Below are 14,580 nucleotides of genomic sequence, written 5' to 3'. Positions count from 1 at the left end.
TTTTTTTTTTTTTCTCTCCAGATGTTAGCGGGGCTCTCTTTCAACCCGTTCGCACATGGTAAAACACGTGCCAAAAAGTTGACACAATGTAACGACAACAACAGAGGATGGGGGGAAAAACGCAAAGCGTGCTGCAAAAAAGGTGTCTGGGACCTTAAATATTGTAGAGCATCACTGACCCCCACTGGGCTGGCACTCTCACTGCAGGTCATCCAGCCTGGGGACTGGAGCTCATCCACGTGTGGGGCTCAGGGGCAAACGTGCCTGCGAGGGGGAGCATCTTCCATTCGGTCCTGCACCCCTGGTGAAGGTCCACCCAAGCCTATCTGTTCTCTTTATGTCCCTCACGGACAAGGTAAAAAGGCACTGGCTTGGCTTGCTGCAGGGGGCATTGTGTTTGGATGGCAGAAAGGCTCGCGAGTCGTACGGTTAGCTACTCACCGAGATTTTTTGCCCAAGTGATTGGTGAAATATCTGTTGCTGGAGGTTTTTATGAGCAGATTGAAAAAGTGTCTGTCAGGAATGCTGTAGAGAGTGTTGGTGCTGCTTTCAAGGCAGTGAGATAGTTTCCATGTCTTCTCRAGATCCTGTTCAACTTGAATTTTTATAGTTTTGTGGGAAAATCAGGGGTGATCCTYTCCATTTTGTAGCAGTGATGCATTGTGGTTGCAATAATTCAGGATGGTACCTCTCATTGTAATCTGCTTTATATCAKAAACAAGCTAAGTTGTCTCTTGTACCCCAGGGTGTTGAGAAGAGGATGATGTAGATGTGTAAAGGATCACACCACACAGATGTTGAAGGAAGCAGAGACCTTTCTTTATCATTAAACAGAGGGCAAAAGCAGAGGTACAGAACTCTGTGTGCTCAGTTGCTCCTTGGCTTAGCCAGACTGCCAGAGAGTGATGCCATGGTCCACACAAGGAGCACATTCCTCCTCCTGGGGAGAGGATTGCAGCAAGACTGGTGCTGAGAGCTCCCYCTGAAATGGAGTTTTATGCCACAAGCATTTCTCACCATCAAGCCTTTTCAGAGATGGCCTTGTGGTTAAAGAAACCAGACTGTGATTGAGAAGATACGGTTTCAGTTCCTGGCTCCCTCATAAACTTCTTGTGTGACCCCTGGAGAGTTATTTTACCTGTGTGGGCCTCAAGTTCCCCACCTGCATATTGGGTGTCCTAATAGTCCTCTGCCTTCCCTGGGGCATTGGAAAGGTTTGCTGTGAGAGCCAGAGATCAGCTGGGACAGTAATCTTGTGATGAGGAGCATGAAGAAGTGTTTAGAAAGGTAAAGTGTTGGCAAAGCGAGCCTGCACAGTTGCAGTGCATTTGCTCTGTGGTGTGGAATGGGACCTCCGGGGCATACTGAGAAAGTGTCAGGTTTTTACAGCCAAGCAAAGTGAGAATATGAAGTTGTATTGTGGTCAGAGGAAAGGGATGCAAACAACACGAGAGTGCAGCTCCTGCACAGTGCTGTACGGTACAGATGACAAGTAGGTCACTGCAGGGACCCGTACATCTGGAGTACAAGTGCAACACAGTTAARGCAGAATAACCAGGACACAGTAATTAAATCACGGTCTTGGATTTAATTTATGAAGTGTTTCAGGCACACATTGCAGCATGAAGCTGTGTTTACTGTGAAAGATTGTGTTTTCTGATGTCTGCTGAAGAAGAGGGAATTAAGATTGATCTGTCTCATGTCCAAAGGCTGTGTAAGACAACCGATGCATACAGCCTGCTGCTGTCAAATGGTGATACTTCAAGCTTGGATCCTGGCATGATAAACCATTGCCAGGGGCTTCCCACTCAGTGAAAAGTCTTGAGTTCAAAAGCAAAAAACGGATAGGTAAGGATGGCAAGGGTAAGATGAGCTAAGTAATATCATTTCCTACAAAATGTACAGCATACCTTTGGGTTTCCCTTTGTATCATTATTGCAGTGCCCTGAGTGCCAAAATATCAGAATCACTGTGGGACGAATATGATCAACCCATCTTTGTCTGGCATAATCAGTTAGACACATGCCTCCCATGCACTGTAGGAAGGACGTAAACCCTCCCTCGTGGATCAGAGATCCCTGATTTATTCCCTTTGGGTGAATCAAAGAACCCAGAACCTGTTGGGTACTTCTGAGTTGCAGAAGCTCTAACGCTCGGACTTAAGTTGTTAAGGGTATTCTGAGTTAAGGTCTGCTGTTACACTGTTATTGTAATAATCAATTTCTGCTCCTGTATCCTTTTAAAATGGAGTAATTGTGCCCACCTGACATAAGTGTCCTGAGGAATCCCAGATGCTTGGGAAATGCTTGAAAACCTTTGGATAAAAGTCACTAGGAAAGAGGAGGGAGAGAACAGAAAGRCTTGTTACGTTGTTGACTTATGGTCAACGTTGTCCTCGAAATGCTGTTTTGTCATCAATATTTCTTCATTAGGAATAATGATTTTTCCACATTTACTGCCAGCTGATTCAAAGCCATCCAAAAGCAGAATGTGTCATGAATCTCTAAAATGCATTCGCTGGCAAACTCTAAACAGAGATGATTAGAAAAATAACGCAGCGGAAATACTGGGTGTCTTGAGGCTGCCAGGGGAACTTTTAGTGAGATATTTTGTTCGATGTATTTATGTATTTTAATAATGTTCTTGCTACAGTTTTGTAAAGGCAGCATGCTGTATTTTTTTAGTTCCTCCTTGCATTGTGTATCAGGGCTGCAGTGAGAACCAGGGAATACGCTTAGCTGATCAAGGGAAATTGTGTAATTGATAGGCACTGAGGATATGACCTTGTGGTGTATTCCCACAGTACACTTAGGTAGGAAACAGTTTTTCCATCATGCAGAGTTTTTTTAGATATCAACTTTTTTCCCCACATTTCAGCAAATGCAGAACCTCCCTACTTTGATGCTTTTATCAGAAAATTATCCCCTATCTCTTCTCTACATAGAATGCATGCTTTGAATTCATGAATGTAATGCTTTTGTGGAGAGGTTTGCACATTTTCTCTCTGCTTTCTCTGCTCTTGTCGTCTATAGTTGCTGCCTGAATTGTCTGTGTTAGGCACTGTACATCACATTGGTGCTGCCAATGGCTTAGTGTATAAGTAGGTATRACACAAAAATAGTGCTGTAGCCTAGAAAAGGCTACTGAAGTCYCTGGATGTGCAAACAGGAGCCTCTCAAGCCTGCTGCACGGAGTTTTATTGCCTTTGTCTTTGGCTGCAGTGTGATTGCTATCAGAATATTGTGCCATAAGCATTAGTATGACATGTACCTATTCCGTCATTCATCTTTAATGGTGGAYGCTTGTCCCATTGGCTCACGCTCCTAATCTGACATTTAAAAGTGACACATGTCCCAGATAGGGTTGGACACCTTGTGCCTAATTCCTCATCTCCAGATAGTGCCCAGTTTCTGGCCAAATCTGAAAAATCTTGCTTAGTAACAGCTTAGATTATGGCCTTTGCTGTTTATCTTCACAGTTAAAACCTGCATCCAAGCTTCAGTGACCTTGAATCTCTGCAACATCCTTTTCAAAAAGTGCAATTTCTCTATATTCAGGCTCAACTAGCTGCAGAAATAACTGGCTTGTAGCTTGGGCCAGATCATTTCAGCCTCTTAGTCACAGAATCATAGAATATCACGAGTTGGAAGGGGSCCTCAAGGATCATTGAATCCAACTCCTAAACATCTCCCTTCTGGTTTCATGTCTGCCTCATGTTAAGCAGAAGCTTCATGTCTTTACCTCTGTGACCTGTAATGACCTATTCCCACCCTTTTTCCTCTAGTGTTCTGGTATTCTCTAGTGACATTTCAGCTCATCMTTCCCATCTGAAGGTATCTATGTTCAATCTTCAAGCACTTACATTCTCTTTTGTGTTGTCTTTGTCCTTTCCTCAGAAACCTTCTATTAAACTTCCTTCAAACTCCCTCCGGGTCCTCTTCCAAATTCTTCCTTAACCTTTTCCTTTGCTCTGCTGTCTACAAACTCCTTGTCAATAGTTAAACATTCAGAGTGCTGAGACCACAGTTTCCCTTGCTGACTGGTTCTGTCCGATTGTTTCCTTCTATTTCCTATCTCTGCCCAGTTGTTACTGCTTGTGTTAGGTTGTGAACTCCTGTAGTTGGGCCCTTCTTTGAATTCTGTGTTTTTCCAATACCCAGGAGAGCAGGTCTGTTCCATCATCTGAGCAGCCAGGATCAGTGGTGGTGTAGACAAAACCCATGTAATACTAGTAATGAGATAACAAGAAGTTAGGACATGGCATCATATGCAATATGAGCTCCTTCCTTCCCCCTCTTCCTTCAGAGGCACAATATTTCAAWTTTTTTACACGACAGAAGACAGTGAGGTTTCAGAATACAGTAGCTGATGTATCCTTTCAGCTGCTGAAGTGTTTACRTGTGATCCACTCACTGATGATGGCATTTTCAGCAGGGAAGCCTCTGTGGGCCCTTCTGTATGTCCCCCAAGGTAAGACCAAGATGTGGCAGCCGGGCTGGGCTGAGGGGAGGTCACAGCACGGCCAAGGTTGTGAACCTCTTTCATAAATAGAGGACTCCGGTCTCCCAGGCTTGCTGCCAACATATCGCCTTCTAGTTTTGCTGAAATGATCTTGAAAAGGAATCTGAAAAGGGATGAAGGGGGCAAAAGAAGAACATTGAAATGACATAGTTTCATCTTTGTGCAGTTTAGTGCTAATTTTGTCCTTTGTCTTTAAGCTGCCTTTTAAATGCTGTTTGTCTCTGTGGGAAGCAAATGGGTCACGTTGTTCTATGTTTCTACTGTAATACGCTGCCTGCTATTTTTCTCTTAGATTATTTGTGTAATCTTTTTTTGTGCAATCTGTTTGTTCTTGTGTCTCGCAAACTTTGCCTTTGCTACTTCTTTCCCAATAAGCAGAGCAACTTGCTCTGTGTTCACTCATGGGTATTCTGCACACAACGGACAGGGTTATTTGAGCTAGTGTGAAAATATTAAAATGGGGAACATGTGTGGGCACTTAATTGTGGCTAGCCCAACCACAAATACCTTCGCCGTTGGTGACTGGCACGCTGGAAAAGCAGACTTTTGTTTTGTTTTTATCTGACATAATGATAGATACATTGTTTTTAGTGGGGTTTTTCTGGTTTTCTAAGGAAATTAGGCTTGTGCAATCACATTGCCTGTGTGGATGTGCTTGTCAGTTCCTCCTTCACCAACACTTGAAACTAATAACCATTTTCAACTACATTTGAGCAAGCCTTAGGAGTTSGGAGAAGAGATAACCCTTTGCAGAAGTCTAATGAGTTCCCAGATTGCACCAAGRTCTGCAGAAGGTGCAGTCTCCACTGGTCACATTGTTGCAAACCAGATCGGTTGTGTATTTGCCTGCATGCCTTTAGGTGAGTCCAGCCCCCCAACTGTGAGCTCCCAAATTTGAATATTTTGTCTTATTTTTTTTTACCTTTCGGGTGATTGAGTCAGTTGGGAGAGTTGCTAGGCACAGAGCTTGTGTTTTGATTCTCGCTGGAGTGGCCATGTCTCATGAAAAACATGGTTTGCTCAAGGCCACAGTGTTATAATTTGCATATAAACTTATAAAGAAGGAAGCTTTCTTGAAGCTTTCCTGTGTGGGAGTTTGTAGGAGTATTTCTGTGTACTTAATAGCAGAAACTGGACTTCTTATAAATGTAGACAGGTAAAGTCTGTCACTGCCTCAATGGGAATCTTCTGTGGAAAATCCCAGAAAGAGGAAGGAAAGTCTCAGGAAACCAACTTAAAGGGGAGAAGTTGGCCAAAACTTGTGTTGTGCTACTCTTTGCTTTGTATCTGGGCACCAGCAGCGTAGCTGGGGAATACCTCAGAGGTGTGGAGGAATGTAGCCTCAGGACACCTTGGGGAGGCAGAGAAGATTTCTTTATGCTCTTTGCTGGAAGGGAGGACAGAGGTAAAAAGGCACAGAGTGATCTGTCAGATTGCAAGAGTATGAATTTGAGTTAGGAAACAGACCCAGGTCTCCGGGCGCAAATACAGCCTGAAGTATGGTCTCCACATAGACMGCTTCTTCAGCAAAAGGAGTGATGCCTTGGTCAAAGAGGAAGATAAATGCTAAAGTACCCAAGAGCTGGCTAAATTATGAATGTGAGAAGAGGAGGAGGGGAAGAAAAGATTCCCACATGTTCTGCTCAGATGTTAACAAAGAAAGCTGAGAAGTGTTTGCATAGACACTACATTATTCCATGTCCAAATGCCTCATAAAAATAATACCGGATGATCACAGAATGGCACACTAGGGAAAATAAATTCTTCAGCRGAATATTCCCTCTGGAAAAACACTGTGTAAAGTAATACACTAATGGCTTTCAATTTCAYGTTTTATATATAGAGATATTAACTGCTCCCCAGACGTCTCTTCATATTACAGCCCAGCTACACGAGATGTTTGGAGAAGGCCCTGGAGCAGCTCTGTGCTGTCCACACGCAGGGCTGAGCAGGGCTCTGCCATGGTACACAGGAGGTGTCTTCTGCCTCCTCCCCAGCACAGTGCTGTTCCTGTGGTYCTCTCCAGTCAGTTTGGTTTTTTTTCTTCCTAGCCCTCATGGTTTTTTCCATTCTTTCCCCATGCTCTGTAGCCTCACCACCATGCTGGGAAACCTGAATTCCTTTTCTGCTCATACAAAAGGAGTCCTCACTAGAAGTGTTGCAGTGGAGTGATTAAAGCACAGCAGTGACAATCAAAATACTAGTAACAAATGCTAAGGAAAGTTAAGTTYAAATGCAGCATTATCAATTCCATTTGGGGGCTTTCCAGACTGGTCTGGATTAATCTGTGACTTCTTCCACATTGCTCATGCTGGGAGCTGTTTGAGTCAGGAACTCTCTGTCCTGTATAAAGGCAACTACAGTTRTGCCATTGTAGCAAATTGTAATGATCTGGATTCTTTTCCAAGCTTTCCTAATATATCTCAAATGTGTATATATATCATCCAGCCACATCCTGAGGGATCCAAAAGTAKCTTACATGCTTTGTTCCCTGAATGTAGCTTGTTGGAGTCTGGGACAAGCAGTAAAGAAATCATGAGTATGGGGACATTGACAGTGCACAGTGAAGGGCAGCAGTCCTGCTCTTGTGATGACAAGACCTGTCCAAGTTCTTGTAGGAAGTTGTGCAGTATTTGGATGAAAAGGCCAATAAACGGGACCATGGTATTGAGAGGACATTGTATCATTGCTGGATTATGTAATTATTATCATGAACATATTATTTCTATATKCATTTATGGATAATTCGATCTTGAATTCAGTCTGCCTTCCTGCGTTTACCTCAGCTCTTGCTTCCATTCTGGATGATCACACTACTTCACCCATGAATCCTTCAAGGGGTACAGGGCCCCAAGGCTGGGGTAACCACAGTTACTCTCAAACTGGAGAGCACCATTTTGAGTGGGGCAATGCCCCAGATCATAGTTGCTCTATTACCTTTGGTGGAGTTCTCCTGTGTAAGGTGCTGAGGTTGTCCTTATTACCTTCCATTTTCAACATTGATTGTTGTGTGAGGACATCAGACCTTCACGGGCTATCTCCCTTTTCTAGAACTCAAATAGTAGAGAAAAATGGCAAAGGTGTGCCTTCCACCCACCTCTTCCATCATCTCTGCACCACAATCTTCCCTAGGGAAAGGGTTTTCCCATGATCTAAGAAAATCTTGTCTTCACTTTAAATCTCTCTGTCACGTAACATCTTCAGCAGCAATCCGAACAAGACAGCAAGCCTTTTGTATGTGTGTGTGTGTGTGTGTGTATCTGCAGACTTTTTGCTACCCGTTTGTGTGTGACATTAAGGACCTTTTGCAGAAACAGACAGAGTTCTTAAAGCTTATCTGTACTTAAAGTCTTTACCAGCAGCTTCTGATACACATTTCATGAAGGATGGTATAAAGTATCCACCCATCAGTTTCTTTAGGAATAGGTTCTGTGCTTTAAATAGACACAATATCTTAATCTGTGTTAATCTTCGAACAGAAAAAAAAGTAATTGGCTCTATTGAGAGAATTGGTTAAGCTATACAAGCAAAAACTTCTCTTTAAATGGTAACAATTGTCCTGCCACCAGGCAGCTTTATGAGGTCTCCTACCACAAAATCCTTTCATGTGGAATCAAGGCTTAAGGCACAGGTTTATCCCATCTGACTGCAGAGTTGAGGATGACTATATAGCTGGGTTAGATGATAGCTGAGTGGTTTGTATCTGGAGCTCAGGATTCTTACAATGGTTACTGGCTTGCAGCCTCAGAACTGACATGAGTGCTGTCTTGGGAGCCAGTTTCAATTCTTTCTAGATATTTTCATACGGGCCAGCACCAGAGTGCCTTCCAGTGGCACTGGGTCTTTGCCAGCCGTGGCACAAATGGTTTTTCTGTGGACTGAGCTGCTGTGTCCCCCTCACCTGCTGTGCAGCCATGGGTGAGTGGAGGGACCTTCTCTGCAGGTGAGACAAGGGGCTTGCTCTGACTCCTGTCCTCTCTCTCTGGYGACAGGACGCTGTGCCCGCTGCGGGGAGAATGTTGTTGGAGAAGGCACTGGTTGCACAGCCATGGACCAAGTCTTCCAYGTCAAGTGTTTCACCTGCATAACGTGCAAAAGCAAGCTGAGGGGACAGCCTTTCTATGCTGTGGAGAAGAAAGCCTACTGTGAACCCTGCTACATTGTGAGTACCTGTTCCTCTCTTCYGCCCTGATTTTAATGCAGAGACATTACATTTATTTCTTTCATTGCTGTGGAGTCGCCTTACAGTTAAAACCTGACAACCCTGTGGCAGTATCATGAGCACCAGTTTTTTTCATGGTTTTCAGAAAAACTCTGTTTTTTTCAGCTTACTGGGTGAATTTCATTTCTTGGTCTGACCTGCCTCTGAAATGAAGTGGACACAGCAGGAGAAGGAGCTGGGTTTCGTGATTGTTTCATCTCTGTAAGGAACAGACTATGCGGTTGTTTTTTAGCAGCAGTGTGGCTCAGCTTTCTGTGTTGATAGCAAAATGGTTACAGACTGTGGTGCCCGCTAAGATTAACAAGGTGGGATAAAAGAAAGCCCTGAAACTTCTAAAATCAAGACGTTTGCCTTGCTTGTTGGAAGGCTTTCTGCTAAACTAAGAGTCTTTGGATTAGATACTTTTTGAAGTATCTTAAAGTTTTCTTACCCTAAAATTTCATTTCATGCCTCCAACAAGCTCTAAAGCAAACAATTAACAGTTGCTTGAAGGAGCTGCACGTTTTAAGAGGCTCCCATAAGAGGTAACTGGAACCAGTTGCGCAGGTGCAAATTAAAGTAACATCCCATAGTGTGCCTGAGGCTTTACCTTGGTCTGACCTCAGCATCCAGTGTAGAAGGATTATCCTTGTAACTTGTACGAGTAAGAAAAGCACTGGAACATTGTTAAGGCATTGCCAGATCCTTCTCTAAACCTCCAGTTTTGAGTTCCTACAAACACTTGACCTGGGACCTTCCAGAATTGGATTTACACTTTTGAAAGTAAAAATTGTTATTTTTCTTAACATTTCTGGCATTCYAGTGATAATTCGAGCAATAATATTTTAATATTTCTGAAAATGCCATGAGTAATTAATTGTTCTTTCTACAGAGCCTTCACAGGGAGATTGTTACTGAAATATTGAACATAAAAAGGAAGGATTCTGTGTTATTTACAATGGCAGTGATAGATGGGCCTTGTTGATTTGCTTTTAAAAGCTAAATGGTCTTTTGGTGGAATATGTACCTTTTAAATAATTTCTGGTTTTGTTTGCACTAAAATGATTGCACCATAAAAAATTTAAGTTTCATTTTGTGGCAAGTTTAACCACTTACAAAGCACTGAAGACTTTAGGAAGGTGCATTCATAATACAATTGGAGCAACTTTACRTAACTGGAATTAAACATTGCATTGACTTCAGGCTGGAATTGACTTCATCTGCTTGCAGATTGATACTTTCTTTTCTTCTTTTTTAGATCAAGCACGCATTCTACACCACTCATCTGCTTTAGTTTGGGAAAACATCTGCATTAGCCACTGTAGTAATGGTTTAAGATTATTTAATCCCATTACTTATACACTTCATTAGCCTGAGTGAATTGTTGGCAAGGGTTCAGTAAACTTCCTACATTGGGAGATAAAAGGATAAAAAAGGAAAGGGAGAAGGATTCTGTTCCTCATTTTCTTTCAAATTTATCTTCTATCTATTTAAGGGATAAAGGAACGATAATTGCCTGGTTGCATCTGCGTTTGTACGCTCTGTGATACGGCTTTGCAGCTCTGAGTACAGAGGAAAGAGTAAACGTTTAATAGCTTCCTTTTATATAACCAGAAGGGGCCTTTAAATGTTTACCCATGCAGTCCACAAAAACATGGTTATGGAGTTAACCCAAAACACGTCTGGATCCATCTGCTGCTGCACATGCAGGGGGAAGGATGGCAATGCTGATGGGGTTGCATATGTGTACTGGACAGCTGGTACTGTGAATGCAAAATGGGAAGCAGGAATCTGGCAGTCTGATGCAGTAAAGAAAAAAAAAAAAAACAAAAAAAACCAAGCACACATTAAACTCGTAAATGTGGAAGAAACAAGTGTTGGTAGCCTATGTCTCAGTGCCTTTCAGAGAGGTCAGGGCTCTGCTGTTGAAAGCGAGATCTACAAGGGATCTAGTCCCCTGCCATGCCACTGGCTTTGGCCTGAGGAGTCTGTGTCCTAGAGCATATGTCTCATTGATTTTTCAATGGAATGAGGCCTGCAGTAGGATAATGAATGCCTAAGTATACTGAGGCTTTGAGCTAGGCTTGCAAGTTGTTGTTGCAGATGAATGAGACCTTTAAATTGATGAGGCACAGTCTGACTCCTTTTGTCTTCAGATGCCTTTAGATGTGTGATGCAGTTATACTGAACTTTGAGAATTAATGATCTGCTCAAAATCTAGCCTGCCTAGCCATAACAATTCTTCTGAACTGTGGCCTCTGATTATTTTTGTTTTGGATTTTTTTCTGTTTCTTGTTGGTTGGTTGGTTTTGGGTGGGGCTTTTTTGGTGTTTGTTTTGTGTGTGTGTGTGGTTGTTTTTTTTGTTTCCCAAAGTCCCTGTGTCRGAAAACAGCTTGGATACTGGGAACCCTAGATCTGTAGAAATTCAGTGGGACTGAAGTACCAGTCTCAGGTTCCTCTGGAAGGTGCAGGAGGTGTGACTGGACCAAGACTGCAGAGTTAATTCATGGCAGTGGCCAGCTGAGAAATCAGTTGCTGTGAGTGCGAGTAATTTGTGAAACTTGTTTACTGGTCTACCTAATTCACACTGATTTCTAGCACACATCCCTATTTTGCCAAGTCCAAACCTCTTGACCTCTTGTGCAAGCCATGGAGTCTTCATTTATATTAACAAAATRAACTAATACTTGCCTAGTTGTGATATATAAATTCTTGAAGTCTTTGATTATTTTTTAATAACTCAGTGGTGTGACTTGTGGCCTTATGCATACAAAAACTATGCACAAAAACAAAAATAAATGTTTTTCAACAATTAGAATTGGCTAATCTTCTCAGCTTGTTGTGTGACTCTTCTTAGTTGTGGTGTAGTGAAGCCACAATTAAGATTATTGTGAAGAGCTGTATTTAATTACTGGTTAGTCAGTACCAAGCCTAAATAGCCTGCAGAAGGGGTTTTCTGTGTTGTTTTTGTTTCTGGTTTTATTTATCAGTGATCCAATTAAGATGGGATTCCCCAGAAGTCTGAATTAACATCTAAGGAAATCAGTCACCTGTTTGAAACGAAATACTTTTCTTAATGGGAATTTGAGTACCAGAGTTAATTTCTTTCACACAAAAATCCTCCCACTGAAAAGCCCATCACTATCATTTCCTGTTACATCTTCTGAGTGCAGCGACTTCTGTTGCCAATGTGTTTGCTGGTTTTGCTCTGCATCCAAGGATTCTTTCATTATTGATGTTATTTCTAAAAGAGTACCARTCTTCTCCATTAAGACACTTTTGCTGAACTAAAAGCAACTGTAAAAACTAAAGTGTTAATAGGAGACAGATGTTTCCCAGTCATTATTACAGTCAAGTTAACATCTGAAATACCATGATAGGGTTTCCAGTGTAACCAGTGTACTGCTGTGCACGTGATGAATGCTGTGTCTGCAGTATGTTATCAGTATATTTTTCCCCTCCCTCACAGGGCAAATTACTGACAAAAGAACATTTGGTTTGCTTCCTCTAAGTAGTCAGAGAGATTTTAACACTGGACTCGGAGCAGGGAAAAGGCTAAGAGTGATATTAGTGGAACTGTTGTTGTAAAAGACTGAAGAGCAAGATGTTTGAGCAGTGCCAGCTGTCCACTGTCCAAATACCGTGTTATCGTCAGGGCTGAACACAAGGTTAACCAGACACACCAGTCTGGCAAGAGTGATGCTGCTGCTTTGTGAATGGGGTGTTCTTTGATGTCCAGATAACTTTCTCCAGGACGTGGAAATTTTCCTCCATTCTTTATCCCCTCTGCTGGCAGTGTTGGCRGCTGGAGATGTGCCCTCTGAGGTGAGGGCTGGGAGGGGCTGAGCTCCTGCAGTTAATACAGGAAGCAGCAAAATATTGTAGATGCTCCTGGCCTCTGTGGGTTTCTTGTGTTGTGTCCAAGTCAATGTAACTCACCTGAGAGGAGGAGCACAGTAAGACTGGGAAAGGTATAAGAAAGCAGAAATACCCAGGGTCAGATAAAGGACTTCCGAGAAGTGGTGGGCTAGAAATGATGAATGATTGAAGGAATTCTCACGTCTGTCATTCTAAAGCAGGGGAAGATAGTGGGTATGCTCTGCAGAACCTTGTGGATCCCAGTGATCGAGGTTTCCTGTTTCTGCTGAGCACTGTGAGATATTGAGGACATGGTCTTAAACCCCAACCCCAAAGATCACTGACAAGGAYTTTTTGCAGCTGAAATTGATCTTTCCATAGTACTAAAGCTGTGGAAATGTTTGAAGGAGGAAGAATCCTGCTTGGAAGTCATGCCCTGATTATTGCTGTTCCCCAGACTTGGGATCACAGTGCTCTACCTTTCCTCCTCCCAAGCCCACCCCAATTACTTGTTTTGTGAGCAGAAAAAAGTATATCTTGGGCTTTTTTTCCTCTCACAAGCTTCTAACTTCCTGGCCTATCAGTGTTTGTAGTTCAGAAYAGAAGAGAAATGCTGATGTTTTAAGAAATGGTACAACTTGAGCTGCTGATGCCATGGWGCATATTGGGGAAGCTTAAATTTCCTAATCATTCTAAAATGTCAGTGTTAACTCAATTTGTGCTCATTGAAATCTCTGGTGAGAATGCTACTGGCTTCAGTGTGACTGGTATTGTAAACCTCACCCTGTGTGCACGTGAGCGTGGTTGGCTGAAAGCTGTGCAAGAGCTGCTTCCTGCAGCACATATGGTTTAAAGTGTAAGGTTGTTCCCTGCAGTAAAACTACATCTATTTTTAAAAATAATTCTGCAATTTGTAAGCAGGGATTACAGCACTAATTTAGCAACTGTGTAACAATTTAAATTGGACCAGAAAAGAGAAACTATAATTTAAAGATTTTTTTTTATGATACAAGTTTTCTTCTTTTTAAAGTAAAAAGCCCTTTATTCTTGTTTTTGTCAAGCAACGTATTGAATTTGAGGGTAATTTATGGAAAGYGCTGCCAGCATGGTATTGCGAGTGCTCCACAATTTGAATTTAAACTGCTCAATGGGATCATTAAGACTATTATGCCTGCTTTCCAAAGAGTTTGAATTCAAAATGACAACTGGAACAAAAATATAAAATAAACTAAAGAGAAGTCACGCACTCTTTGCGTGGTGGAATTTTTCTGCCCTCGAAATATTTCATTGAGATCAATGCTGCTCTTCAATCCTCTCCTAGAAAAAAAGCTGGTGTTGCTAGTTTTAGTTCGGTGCTCCTGTGTGAGTCATCGGCAGCAGGGAGCTGAACCTGTGACCCATGGATCGAAAAGCATTAAGGCTCAGCTCCCGTAGCACAGAGATGCAGCTGGGCTGTGCCAGGCAGCAGCAGGCTCTGCCCTGGCTATTTCTTGCCCTCAACAGAAGTGGTCTATGGGCATGGCAGCCCTAAAACAACTTCTGAGTTTTGACTGGCTCGCAGGCATGTTTTATTCCTATTGATTATTAGCATTAATAACTTTGCTAGTCTGCAGCCAGTTGGTAATTCCTCGGGGAAAGCATCATGCCAAGGGATATATGTTACTTCTAGTAAACTGATCATTTCWTAAAAKTGAAAAATTATTAAATCCCTGAGGARTATAACAGCCTTTCTATTGATAMCACCCAGCAACATTATGAAAAATASAGATGGAAGGTGGATGAGGAGTGGTGGCCATAAGCTCAGCTCTACTRCTTTGAGTGGTGAATGTTCCTGTGCAATCAGGCCATAGATAGAGGAGGATGGGATGCTATTGCATAAGCTGCACCTGGAGCTTCCAGGARTCCAAGTCTAGGAGGTACAAAAACGTGTGAGAGAATATGTCGATGAAGCAGCTTCTGTCAGAACTGGGACAGCTGAACTTAGCTGACCCTCTGGAAG

General features: G+C 42.5%; 1 protein-coding gene across 1 annotated transcript in view; it reads left to right on the top strand.

Annotated features, from left to right (window-relative positions):
- Positions 1-14,580, top strand: part of LPP (LIM domain containing preferred translocation partner in lipoma) — a 196,099-nt gene that overhangs the window by 143,545 nt on the left and 37,974 nt on the right. The window contains exon 6 of the mRNA XM_057376614.1: positions 8,514-8,683. Coding sequence (XP_057232597.1) covers positions 8,514-8,683 — 170 coding nt within the window. The remainder of the gene's footprint in view (positions 1-8,513; positions 8,684-14,580) is intronic.

The sequence above is a fragment of the Malurus melanocephalus genome, unplaced genomic scaffold (assembly GCF_030028575.1).
Source record: "Malurus melanocephalus ecotype Western Australia unplaced genomic scaffold, MMel_1.1 scaffold_284, whole genome shotgun sequence".
NCBI lineage: Eukaryota > Metazoa > Chordata > Aves > Passeriformes > Maluridae > Malurus > Malurus melanocephalus.
This window is presented reverse-complemented; position numbering and strand designations above follow the sequence as displayed.